The sequence below is a fragment of the Taeniopygia guttata genome, chromosome 36 (genome assembly GCF_048771995.1).
Source record: "Taeniopygia guttata chromosome 36, bTaeGut7.mat, whole genome shotgun sequence".
Taxonomy (NCBI): Eukaryota; Metazoa; Chordata; class Aves; order Passeriformes; family Estrildidae; genus Taeniopygia; species Taeniopygia guttata.
Window position 1 is genome coordinate 3,612,024 of NC_133061.1, and position 13,759 is coordinate 3,625,782.

General features: G+C 49.3%; 2 protein-coding genes across 2 annotated transcripts in view; both read right to left on the minus strand.

Annotated features, from left to right (window-relative positions):
- The window catches only part of LOC140681480 (uncharacterized), a 1,248,316-nt gene that overhangs the window by 987,843 nt on the left and 246,714 nt on the right, over positions 1 to 13,759 (minus strand).
- On the minus strand, positions 5,967 to 9,335 carry LOC140681454 (olfactory receptor 14J1-like). Its single transcript, XM_072921285.1, has 2 exons — positions 8,787 to 9,335; positions 5,967 to 6,077 (listed from the first exon to the last, which is right to left on the minus strand). The coding sequence occupies exons 1-2, from the start codon at positions 9,333 to 9,335 to the stop codon at positions 5,967 to 5,969; spliced, it is 660 nt and encodes a 219-aa protein (XP_072777386.1).

A 13,759-nucleotide genomic window follows, 5' to 3' on the forward strand; every position in this document is an offset into this window, starting at 1 on the left:
GGGCAGACATCTGCTGATAATGGGCTATTGAATGTCACTGCATGACTGATAAGAACTATAATGTTGGGTGAGAGTGTCGCGGGAAACAAGTTTCATGCTGTCATGATCAACAAGTCTCAGTTTATTGGAGTCGATTACAGTTTCTTTATACAAGCACTAATTAGTTCATACATATTGCAAAAGCGAAGCTCAGGATTGATTACCTTTCTATTAACACATATATCTCTTTGCGATAAGCCTTGCAGTTACTGCTTCTTTATACTTGATTACTTTTCTGCATACTAAGCAATTTTTCATCTTTAACGAGACACCTGTATGCTCAAGGTTGTTAGGAGACATCTGTTTCTCAAGGTCATAGTTTTCATGCTACAAGTCACGTATTTTCACACTCTCATCAACTTAACTTTTTCGTGTCCCTTGCTGCGCAGCTATTCTTTAGCTAAACTCTCGACATTTCCCCTGTTTTTTCTATAAGCAAGCAAGGATGTGTTCTATTTTTGTTCTATAATTGACATTAAAGTCTTTTTCAAGCACTGAAATACACATGGCAATGCAAGCATTAAAATTACTATAATTAACAATTCTATTATCATAAGCTGCAAAAGGTGTTTAAGCAAACTTGTAATTTTTCATGATTTAAATGATAATTTAAAAAATGTATCATCCCTCTGTAACACTTGAACATGTTGTTGCAAACGCTGAATTTTCTTATGAATAGATTCGGAACTATTTTTCAAATTCATACAGCACATTCCTTTAAATTTTTTGCACTCATGTCTTTGTGCTATTTGAATTCATTTGAGTTCGGGTCCATGTTTTGAACTCTGCCATGGGACCCAACGAGACTCCCTCTTTTTCTTTTGCCATTGAAAGACAATGAAAAAATGAACAGAAAAATCACAGGCATTACTAAAACTTATTAAAACTTAGTAAAAAATTCTATAACATTATTAAAAACACACTTATAAAATAAAATAAAAAAAACTCAAAGCTTACGATGTTTTGTGGGTGAAACACAAATCTTTGCACAATCTACTTTTGCTGTGCATCTTCTGATCCACTTGTGGAGAGATCAGTGTCCTCTTGCAATTGATAAGTTCTACATTCTTTACTGAAATTCATCCAGATTTTGCACTTGTTAAAACACAAATAAACCTAACACCCCCACAGGGACTGTAGGGTCCTCTCTCAATTCTGTTCCTTAAAACTTGCATGAAGAAATGGAGATATCAACATCTTTGTTATAAACATGAAAAAACATTAAGAACAAAACAATGCACATAGTATAGAAACTAACAACAAATACAAATTAATCAGATAATACACAATCAATATTACATATAAAATCACAGTTATTAAGTGCTACACTATTAAATTGTTATCTCAGAGTCTGCCGCAGCTGACAAACCTTAAAACAACAGAGATTTGAATAAAACATGTCCGGATCATGTCTCTCCAAAACTCTCTTAGAGGCTCAGCTGCCCTATAGGATCAAATTGTCAAGCTAAAAGGACTTGAATACTTTTTGATGCAGAAAACACCTGGATCAATCACACCATCCACATAGAGCCAGAGCTTGGCCAGAGCTCAAACCTTAATTGGAGGATATGTATTAACACATTATAAAATGAAAGTCTTAGAAATAACTGTTATAAGTAGAAAAAACCCTATTATTAAAAATTTATTAAACCATCAAATAATTGAACCTGTCCAAAATTTCTTTCAGGACAAAAATTCTCTAAATACAACAAACTTTTTCTTTAGAGATCTAAAAATTTGAAGTTTGAAATCTTGAACTGAAACTTGGACAATAAATTTTTAAAAGAAGATGAATTGCAGCTGCATAGAAGATTAGACAAAGAAATTACATGAGTAGTTAAAAAATCAAAAACACAGGATCCTGAAAAAACACATCTTGCAATCAATCACCTAGAAAGACAATGAAACATATGAAAACTGACTGTAAATACTATAACAATACCTCAATACCTTAATACCTTGATAATAATTCTTATCACAAAAATCAGACAACTTACATTATATGATCAACTTATCAACAAGAAATGTTTAAAATAGCTTAAGACAATCTTTTTAAAGCATTCATATAACATTAGTAACAATCACTACTTATCATTACCTACAAAAACTTGACAGTTATCATTTATCTTATTATCTATAAAACTCAAAAATCATAATTACTTAAATTACTATCTATAAAAACTCAAAAACAGAAATTGTGAACTTAATACCAACATTCCATCTGACTGACTTTTCTCAAATCTTTGTTTTTAGAGACATTTTTGGCAATTAAATCATTATTAACATTTCTATCTTTTACAGTGATTTTCATCTGTATCGTATTTGAAATAACTTTGATTTGCATAATGTCTATCCCTCTTGGTATCTTGGAAAACACTCGGTACTGCTATATTTTTTCATTACGTCTTCTGACTCTTGCAAGGAATTGGAAAAATGCTGTTGAAATTTTTGCTGTAGTGTTGCCATCTCGCCATCGGTGGCATTGCTGCCCTCGGGGTTGTCATTACCGTGGCAACCAGGCTGTGCAGCGTCTCCGCCGCCATTGCTGGGTGCTGCGGGGAGGCGCCGCCGCCTTGCTGCCGTCCTTGCCGCGTCACTGTGGGTCGGCCCCCGGGAACGCCCATCTCCCTCCTCGCGCTGTTGCTCAGCAACAAGGAGCCTTCTGTCTCTCGGCTGAAGTCCGCTCCGCCCCGGGGCCGCCTCAGGCTCGGTGCCGGCCGGCCCCGCTCTGCCTGCCGCTCCGCGGTCCGCCCGGGCGGCTGGCCGGTGCTCACCGCTGCCGCCGCTGGCGGGTACCGGCGAGCCGCGCGTCTGCGCATGCACGCACCCGCGGCAGCCGCCGCCACTGCCGCAGCAGGGGGGCGAAGGGCCGGCGCCGCCGCGCTCCCGTCTCCGCCCTGGTCTCCGCCTTGATCTCCGCCCCTGAGTTCCTCCTCCTGACTCAGCCCTGTTTCATCACCAACTCCGCCTGCCTCCTCAGGTGTCTCCCCGCCTCCCGAGGGACCCAGGAGGGCCACTTCCTGGTTTGCCTCACTCCGCGGAACCGCCGAGCTGCTGACATCCGCCGCTCGCGAGCACACTTCCGCTCCGGGCACGGCAACATTTTTGCTTTGTCTCGCGCCGGCCGGCCCTGCGCCGCCTGGCTCTGTGCTTCCCTCCAAACGAGCAACAACATCCCTGACAGAGGGGCTGACTGGAGCTTTCTGCCCTCGCACTGGCCGCATATTACAAACATTAAAGAATTTTTAAACCCGAGATGGCTTCTGAACTTCTGTCTGTTCTGATGTGGGTTGCTCAAATGCCTGAATTGCGGCTTCCGCTGCTTTTTTCTCCGCAGGCATGATTTGCAGGGTATGTAAAATTTTTCTCCAAATGCCTCCATACTCCAACAGTGTTTTCTTGTCTTTTCCGCCCTCTATCACTGCGTTCCAAAGCAGCTGCCCCAACTCTTGCCATTCGGTTTCACTAAAAATCAGCGAAGGCTTTTGCAGCTTGCCTTTGCTTCTTGCCCACAGGACCAACTGCTCTAAATCGGCTTCTTTAACTTTTTCAGCTCTCTTTGAGAGAATATGAAAGAGAAGCCGCACTGAAGCCTGCAGATCCCCATCCATGGTGAACTTTCACCCTCTCTCTCTCTCCACGGCTTACCTCCAACTTCCACGGTTTGCTTCGCTCTTGCTTTTCTTCGGCAAGGCGGCAACCCTGCTCCAGCTTTCTGGCCCCGGCCACGTCCACACCCGCCGTTCGGGTCCCTTGTGAACGCCGAGGTCTTCCCACTGCTCCAACGGACTCTCGCAAACAAACAACAATGCGAAAAGTCTTTTTCTCCCATTGGGAAAATGGCCCAATTCAGAGTTTGGAGACTTCTGCTCCGTTTCCACTTGATCCCCGTTCACAAAAAGTGAATTTGGGACCCCGGCCCCGTCTCCATGAGGCGATTTGGACCCGAATTTTCAACGCGCGACTCAGACTCGGCTCCCCGTTACTCTAAAAGTAATTTGGCAGCCTTTTCGGAGCCTCCTGAGTCCCTGTTCGGGCGCCACTAAAAGCCAGGGAATCTCAGGAAAACGGAAAGCTGGACAAGACAAACGCAGGTCCGAACCAATGTGGTTAATCAAGCGTTCTCCGTTTATTCAAGATAAGGTGATAGTTTATATAAGCTTCTACATAGTTTACAAAAACAAAGACACTCTGATTGGTAGGCTAACATTGTTTACCTTTTCCTTAAAACGGCCTACATCTTACACTATAAAACCTATACTAATTCACACCCAGACAACCCAGTGGTCCCCATCACACCTTAAGACTGTTTCTATCTGCGCCACAAGCTCTGAATTTCTAACTGCGTCAGAGGCTTGAAGGCCTCACAAGGCCCAAATCTGAGGCCTAGACTGGAGTAGCTCAAATCTCATAACTCATGTCCTCTTTCTCTCAAAGATGCTGCAACAATAAACAGTTGTTAAAAACACCCAAACAAGACAAGCCCATGGGAATAATTCAACTCTTCAATTCTTCTGTGGTTAATTAGACAGATTTCAAAAGTTTATTCAAGATGAATCTACTTTATTGAAAACAATGCCAAGATAATAGCTTCCTCCTGTTAAATGTTCTTTTCCTGTTGATAGATTGAGATCAGCAATGTCCAGTTGCTATTGATCCCCAGCACCTCCTAATGCAGTCTGAATAGATATGAAAATCAAGGCTTTTCACAGCTGACAATCAAAAACACTTCCTCCATACCCCCACCCCACCATTTCCCTCATCCAAGCCCTGGCACTCAGAGCAGCTGAGGAATGGAGCCACATCCAGGGGCATCCCCAGAACTGGAGACTTTGGCCCGGCCATTTACATCTCTTTATTGCTGATCTGGACAAGGGGATAGAGGGCAGCCTTGGTCAGTTCCCAGGTGACACCAAGCTGGTGGGAGTGTGGCTGTGCTGGAGGGCAGGAAGCTCTGCAGAGGGCAGCAACAAATCTTCTACACTGGAATTAGGAAGGGCAGACTTTGGCTTTTTTAGGATTCTGATTTGGGGAGTACTGAATCAGGTACTGATATTTTAAACAAAAGCTGCCCTTAAAAAGGAAGGGGTTTAGGAAGGATGAACATATTTCAAGAAAGCTGTCTTAATGGGGAAGGAGCTGCCTATCCCAGTGTGGCAAAAGATGGGCTAGTGATGAAAATTACTGTCCTGGCTGCCAATATAGCTTTCCTGGGAACTCAGAGGAAAAAAGGAGTGGCAACACAGGAAGTGTTTTACAATGCCCTTAGGCTATGCAGAAAGACAATTAGAGAGGTGAAAGCTCAAATAGAACTTAACCTGTTGATTTCTGTAAAAAAAAAATAAAGTTTTACATAAAATTTTGTAGCAAAGGCAGGGAGAAGGAGAATCTCTATTCTTTATTGGATGCAGTGGAGAATACAACTAAAGATAAAGGGGTCACAAGCTCAGCTCCTACACAGGGAACTAAAGATAAAGTAACTAAAGAGAAGGAAAAGGCTAAACGATTTTACACCTTGTTTTTCTCAATTTTCAACAAGTACACAGGTTGTCCTCAGGACAAGTGTTCTCCTGAGCTGGTAGATGGGGACAGGGAGCAGAACAGCCCCCTGTGATCCAGGAGGAAGCAGTTGGTGATGAGCGGAAGCACTCAGATTCTCACAGGTGCATGGGATGGAATCTAGCCTAGGGGGATGAGGGAGCGCGTGGATGAGCTCCCCAAGCTGCTCTCCATTATTTACCCTCAGTCCTGGCTCACCAGGGAGGTCCCAGAGCACTGGAGGTGCCAGTGTGAGCCCATCCCCAAGAAGGGCTGGAAGGAGGAGCTGGGGAGCTCCAGGCCTGTCAGCCTGACCTCGGTGCCCGGCAAGGTTATGGAACAGATCACCTTGAGTGCCACCACAGGGCACCTGCAGGACGGCCGAGGGGTCAGAGCCAGCCAGTGTGGATTTCAATATCTACACTGATGATCTGGATGAGGGTACTGAGTCCACCATCATCAAATTTGCAGATGACACCAAACTGGGTGTGAGTATGGATCTGCTGGAGGGTAGGAGGGCTCTACATGGAGACCTGGACAGGCTGGATCCAACAAGGTGAGGTTTTACAAGGCCAAGTGACGCTGCACTGAACCAGGAGGTCAGTGCTACTCTCTGGGGCTTCGTGAACAACAAAGACCACTATGACATGAGGGCACCTTGTATAACCAAGAGGCCATTGTGACAATGTGAGTACTTGTTGAATGAAGGAAGCAATTTTGGGAACGGAGTGCTCCTTGGAACCAAGAGGCCATTGTGACACCGTGGAACCAAGGAGAGCATTGCTGCACTGTGACACCTCCTGGAACCAAAAATCCACTGTGACACTGCAGGGCCCTGGGGGACCAAGGATCCACTGTGACACTGCAGGGCCCACGGATCCAAGGGACTTTGTGACACAAAGGGGTCCCATGGAACCAAAGGGACATTGTGACACTGGGAGGCCTCATGGAGTCATGGAGACCATTGGGACACTCTGGGGCCTCATGGAACCGTGGTGACACCAAACTGGCTGGGAATGTTGATCTGCTGGAGGGCAGGAGGGCTCTGCACAGGGACTGGACAGGCTGGATCCAGGGCCCAAACCCAACAAGGTGAGGTTTAACAAGTCCAAGTGCCGGGTCCTGCACTTCGGCCACAACAACCCCTGCAGCGCTACAGGCTGGGGACAGAGTGGCTGGACAGCAGCCAGGCAGAAAGGGACCTGCAGGGACTGATGGACAGCAGGCTGGACATGAGCCAGCCGTGTGCCCAGGTGGCCAAGAAGGCCAATGGCTCCTGGCCTGGATCAGGAATGGTGTGGCCAGCAGGAGCAGGGCAGTGATTCTTCCCCTGTGATGGGCACTGGTTGGGCAGCACCTCGAGTGCTGTGTCCAGTTCTGGGACCCCCAATTTAGGAATGGAGGGGTGGAGCATGTCCAGAGAAGGGCAAAAAGGCTGGTGAGGGGTCTGGAGCACAAATCCTGTGAGGAGTGGCTGAAGGAGCTGGGGTTGTTTATCCAGGAGAAGAGGAGGCTCAGGGGAGACAAGGCGGTGTCAGGGCACAGGTTGGACTTGATGATCTCCAAGGTCTTCTCCAACCTTGCTGATTTTGTGATTCTCTGAAACCACCCTTGGAGCAGTTGCAGGATGAGCCCTGGGCCTCCTCTTCAGAAGCTCCAGCAGCCCAGGTCCCTCAGCTTCTCCTCACAACCCCAAAGCCCATCCTGTCAGTCCTGCAGAGCCTCTGCAGCTCCTCCTCACTGCCCAGAACAGGGAGCCCCACAGCCAGACACAGCAGCCCAGTTGTGCCCCCCTGGCCTGGGGTGCCTCTGGCAAGGGAGCAGCACCAGGCACTGCAGGAGCCTGCAGACAATTCCTGCAGCACTTGTGGGATGATCTTGCTCCCCAAGGGACATTCCCATGGTTCCAAGTCAGGAACTGCAATGGGGAGTGGGGCCAGAGAGGAAAGGGCAAACAGGGATGGGCTGTTTGCAGGGGAGGGAACAGGGCTGGGCAAGGGAAAGAAATCTGTAACAGGAAGAGTAAAGAAAGCAAAGCTGAAGCCAAGGAAATGCTCAGGGCAGTTTGGGGGTGGCTGCCAGGCAGCCCTGGCTCTGAGCAGCAGCGTCTGCAGTGGGACAGGAAACTCCCAGCTGATGGGAACAAACTTTCTGGCTGACTGCAGAGGCCAGGACAAAGCTGAGTGGTTTCCCTGGCATCCCCCAGCCCTTCCTGGCCCCAGGGGCTGATGGCATTTGTGCTCCCTCAGGTTCATGTCCCCACAGCAGCAGCATGGGGGTGCTCCCGCCTGCTGTGTGCAGTGCAAACAGGGGCTGCTGAGCCAGTGCTGCCGTGTCTGTGCCTGCAAGGATGCGGCACCTCTGTGAGCTGGGGGAGAGGCCAGGGCTGCAGAGGGGGGATGTTGTTGGCAGCTCCATGAGGACGCTCTGGGACGCTGCCCTGGGCTGTGCAGCGCACTGGGGATGGATCAGCCCCTGCTCTGCTGCTCCTTCCCGTCTCCCCCAGGGCCCTTGCAGAGCACCAGCCGTGCTGTTTGCCCCCAGCCTGCCCACGGCCAGCCTGGGGCTGCTCACGGGGGTTTTCTGTGCTGAGCATTGGCCTGGCCGTGTTCTTGAGAGAGCCTGGGCAAGGAGCCTGGAGCCCCCAGGCCCTGGCCTGAGGCGTCAGCGCTGCCCCAGCAGTGCCCATGGCCTGTCCCTGCTGCAGCCCCGGCACTGCCACCCCCAGGACTGTGCCCGCCCCGAGAGCACTCAGGCCCTGCAGCAACACCAGGGCCACCAGGGCAGCGGGGCAGGGCCACAGGAGCAGCACTGGCAGCACCAAGTGCTGCTGCTCCTGGGCACAGCTGCTGTGCCAGCACTGATCTGCCCCAGCTCTGCACACAGACATTGCTGCTGCAGCTCCAGAGAAGGCAACAAAAGGGCATCTCTGCAGAAAACTTTGCTGGGACATCCTTTAGTTCCTTTAAAGTCACTGAGAGTGCAGCCCCTAATTGACACAGTCTGTGGGTACAGGAAAGGTGGAGTGAAACAAAATGAGAAATGACACAAGGAATGGCATTTATTTGTGGACAACATTAAATGTAAAACAAAGACTTCCAAGATGAAACCAAAAAGAAGTATCAAATATGACTTTTATTCGAAGTAATTTGGAGAAATTGGCCAGCAGTTTAATGTTTCTGAAAGCATCCAGTCATCAGTGTCCACACTGCAGCCTTGAGCTCCTGGTTCCTCAGGCTGTAGATGAGGGGGTTCAGGGCTGGAGGCACCACCGAGTACAGAACTGACAGGGCCAGATCCAGGGATGGGGAGGACATCGAGGGGGGCTTCAGGTGAGCAAACACTGCAGTGCTGAGGAATAGAGAGACCACGGCCAGGTGAGGGAGGCAGGTGGAAAAGGCTTTGTGCCGTCCCTGCTCAGAGGGGATCCTCAGCACAGCCCTGAAGATCTGCACATAGGAGAAAACAATGAACACAAAACATCCAAATCCTAAACACACACTAAGAGCACTGAGCCCAAGTTCCCTGAGATAGGATTTGGAGCAGGAGAGCTTGAGGATCTGGGCGATTTCACAGAAGAACTGTCCCAGGGCATTGCCATGGCACAGGGGCAGGGAAAATGTATTGGCTGTGTGCATGAGAGCATTGAGAAAGGCACTGGCCCAGGCAGCTGCTGCCATGTGGGCACAAGCTCTGCTGCCCAGGAGGGTCCCGTAGTGCAGGGGTTTGCAGATGGACACGTAGCGGTCATAGCACATGATGGTCAGGATGGAAACCTCTGCTGAGATGAAGATGACAAAGAAAAAGAGCTGTGCAACACATCCTGTGTAGGAGATGTTCCTGGTGTCCCAGAGCAAACTGTGCATGGCTTTGGGGACAGTGGTGCAGATGGAGCCCAGGTCGCTGAGGGCCAGGTTGAGCAGGAAGAAGAACATGGGTGTGTGCAGGTGGTGGCCGCAGGCTACGGCGCTGATGATGAGGCTGTTGCCCAGGAGGGCAGCCAGGGAGATGCCCAGGAAGAGGCAGAAGTGCAGGAGCTGCAGCTGCCGCGTGTCTGCCAGTGCCAGCAGGAGGAAGTGGCTGATGGAGCTGCTGTTGGACATTTGCTGTGGCTGCACATGGGCACCTGGTCATGGAGAAAGGACAGTGAAGAGATAGAGGAGATACCTGTAACGAAGATCAAAGACATTTCCCATAAACCCTCCTCTGTGACACACGTGGACATTGTCTTTAGTGTTTTGGATGTTTGGGGCCTTATTTATAAGCTCCCCCTTATCTCTGATGGTGTTCCTAGATATCAGAAATGCTCAGCATTTCTGCTGCCCTGCGGTAGAACAGAGTGGGTTGTCTGATGCAAAATTATGAGCAGAGATTGGGAGAAGAAGGTCTGTTACCTCATTCTGTTTGGAGTTTCTCTGGGCTTTCACTTATCTCAAGTAGAAGATGTTCACACTCCCAAGCTCTCTGTTAAGCTCACCAGGTACTGCTGTGAGCAGATGGATCCACCACAGCTCAGCTCCACATTTGCAGCCAAGGACTCACCTTGCTCATTTCACCAACCCAGCAGCATTTTCAGTGTCAGAACATATCTGCATTTCCCCATCAATCTTATAACTCAGATATGCTCTAGGACAGGTTTGCACCTGACATTGAACCTCCCATCTTGAACTGAAATCTCAGGGAGAATTCCAAGTGTCCTTCTGATGGCACTGGATGAAGGGAGATGCAGCTCCTTCCCTGGCTGCACTGCCAGCATTGCCCAGAGCCGGGCACTGGGGACAGCTGTGTCACCCTGAGCCAGCTGTGCCCCCTGCCAGAGCCCCCAGTGCCGGGCAGCTGCTCCCAGCCCTGTGCTCTGCAGAGGGAACTGGGCCCGGGGCTGCAGAGCTGCCCCACGGCTCTGCTGCAGCTCTGCCTGCACAGGAGGGGCTGCACGCCTTGGAGCCCCGGCCCTGAGGGCAGAGGCTTGGCTGGGGGACAGGAGGGAGGGGGCTTGTGCAGAGGGAGGGGCTGCACTGGAGGGGCTCCTCTGGCCATCTCTAAACTCTCCCTGCCTCAGCATTTCTGGGTTTTGTTTTCTCTCCTTCCCTGATCTTCTCTCTGCTTCCTGGAGATTTTCCTCTTGCAGGTGTTTCCCTGTGCCTGATCTCTTCCTGCCAGCACTCCCAGACCCCAAATCTCTGTGCACTCTCCTTGGCCTGACAGAACCCTGTCTGTTTGCAGGGCACTGGCTGGGGCTGGTTCTGTTTGCAGCTTGGAGCAAGGACAGCTCAGACTGAGCCTGATGGCTCCAGTAAAGGTGGTGCTGGTGCTGTCCATGGGCAGAGTGGCTGAAAGAACATTAGGGACCTCCTGTGAACCTACTGAGCACTAAAACTAACAGTTCAGATGTCTCAGGCACTTGTCAAAATTCATAATCAACATTTAATATTTATCCCTCCCTCCCTGTCATTCTCCAGTAGAAGGAAACTGAATACAAAATCTCTGGAAATCTCATTTTTATCAAATCCTTGTCTTGGAAATATTTTATGACTGGTGAGAACCCTTCAGTATTTCAGAGCTTCATCAAAATTTCACCTGCCCAGCACCAGAAATGCTGAGTTGTACTCACAGGGTCTGTGGGCATTGGGATGTTCCAGCTTTAGGAGATCACTGCAGGAGCTGCAGCTGCATTGTCCTGCAGCCAGAGGTTCCTGTGCCAAGGGCTGGCAGTGATTCTGCCCCAGGCACTTCTCAGCCCCTTCCCAGCCCTGACTGACTGAAGCTCTCTGTGCCTCTGTGCTGTGCCCGGGCTGGCTGCAGGCAGTGCCCCAGCCCTGCTGGGCTGGGAGAAGAGCTGCTCAGCAAGAGAAATGTGCTTTTGAAGCCCTTCTTGGTTACCAGGATCACCCTCTGTGCCAGGAGCCCGGCCCAGCTCAGCAGCACAGACACAGCACAAGGACTTTAATGACCCTCTGGGGCTTTGTGCTCAGGCCCTGAACATCAGGCCCTGAGAGGGAGCTGCACAAACCTCTCCAGAACTCCAAGTCAGAATCCAACTCCAAAGTTTCTTGGACTTTTAATGGGTCCCACTGAGGGACACGACTGAGAAAGTGTCCCCAGGCCCCAGGCAGAGCAGAGAACTGGAGGCACTGATGAGAGGTGGGGACAAAGAGAAGCCAAGTCTTGGTGCCCTGGGGCACAGCAGGGTCTGTGCCACCAAGGGCTGGGAGGAGACACCTTGTCCTGAGGCCCTGGGGCCTCCTGGCACAGCCCCAGCCAGGCTGGGCACTGTCACCCCCTGGTCCTGCCCTCAGCATCCCCCCCTAGCCCACATCCCAGTGGCCTCAAGGATCTGCTGGAAGGAGTCCCTGGGGAGCCTTGGTCAGGAATGGCCCTGGGGGCTCCTTCATGCTCCCAGGGACTGCAGGTTTTTCAAAGGACTTTGGGCTTTGCTTTTGCCTTGGAGTGTCTGAGAGGTTTGTGCAATCCTGGCCTCCAATTATCTGCTCTAATTAGTCCCTGGAGAGGCTTTGCCAGTAACAACACTCAGTGGGGCTCATTAATGCTTCAAGGTACTTCAGTGCTTTTAAGGTACTTGGTGTTTCCCTTTTAAACCAGACTCTGTGTGAGGTTTGTGCAATCATGGCCCCAATTATCTGCTTTAACGAGTCCCTTGAGAGCTTTGTGCTGACACTCAGTGGGGCTCATTAATACTCTGAGATACTAAACTTTTTCCAGGTACTTTGGATTTTCCTTTCCACACTGAGAGGTTTTTGTGCCGTTTTGAGTCTCTGAGAGGTTTTTGTGCCATCCTGGTCTCCAGTTCTCTCCTCCAAAGAGTCCATACGGAGCCTTTGTTGGGGATGGACCTCAGTGGGACCCATTAATGCATTGAGACATTTTGGGTGTATGCTCTTGATTTTAACTCCTGGACAGGTTTGTGCAATCTCCTCTCAGGCCCTGAGGTTCCAGGGCTCAGCTCCAAATGCACCACGGGGCTCATTAGGATCAACAAGTTCTGACAAACCATGACTCTGCCTTGATTTCCCTCTGCTCTCGTGCAGTTCATCAGGAAGTTTCTGTAGTGGTTTTGGTTCACCATTTTGAGATTTCTTGGGCAATGCATCAATTAGTGTGGTGGGTTCAGTGCTGTCTAATTACCAGTGCACTCACTAGAATATGCTTACTCATTTCCTGCTGTGATGTAGGATAAGGAGAAAGGGAAAGTGGGATCAAAACTTTAAAAGAGCATAAAGAAAAGTTTATTAGCAGTAACTAAAAGAAAGAGTAATAAGAATCAGCACAAAACTTTCAGAACACTCTTCTTCTCGCCACAACTTTTTCTTCCTTATTGACAACGTAAGGAGAAAAAACCTAAAATTTTCAGCCAGTTTACCACCTCTAGAATAGTCCTTCTTCACTTCACTTAGGGTGAGTAGTCTCTTTTTCTTGCTATGGAGACTTCTCCATAAGGAAACAGTTCTCTTGTGCCTCTCAAGTTCCATGAATAGCAGCCACTCGGAAAAAGTGTAATAGTGAAATCCCTGCGATTTTTTCACAGCTTTTCCCACAGCTGTGTTTATGGGCCATGTCAGCTTATGGGGTATTAGTTCAAAGATGAGTTGTTCAAGACCAGAGGTTCTCTTCAACTGCTTCTGAAATCATCTCTGGGAACAGAGGTCTTCTTCTCTCCCTGAGGGCACAGGGTCTCATCACTCTGCTCTCTTTCTCTGTTCAAACTTCTCATGGGATCTCAGCTACTTCAACATTTGCTTACTTTAACATGGAGGCCTTTACTGAAACAAGTCATCTCCCCATACTTTTCAATGGCTTATGGGGAAAAAGAGAGTCTGATGCATCAATGAAATCCTTCTCCATAGCTTTACCAGAGGATTTCAGGCCCAAGATCAAGGCATCTCCTCATCCCTCCCATCTGGGACTCAACTTCCTCTTCACTGACCTCGGTGTCTTCATGTTGCTCCTCTGTGTGCCTGCCCTGTGTCCTTTTCTCTCACTGGAGGGAGGATGGCAGCACTGGCAGAGTCAATATCTGCCCGGGGCTGCAGATGGTTCCGTGAGCCCCTCCAGGCTTGGTGGCCAGTTCTAATTTTGGCCATGGTTCCTGGACATGAAGACCAGTTCTTTTCCATAGGAAAGAAGGAACAGAGCCTCTCTGTTTTAGGGGCAAATGAGAGGTCAC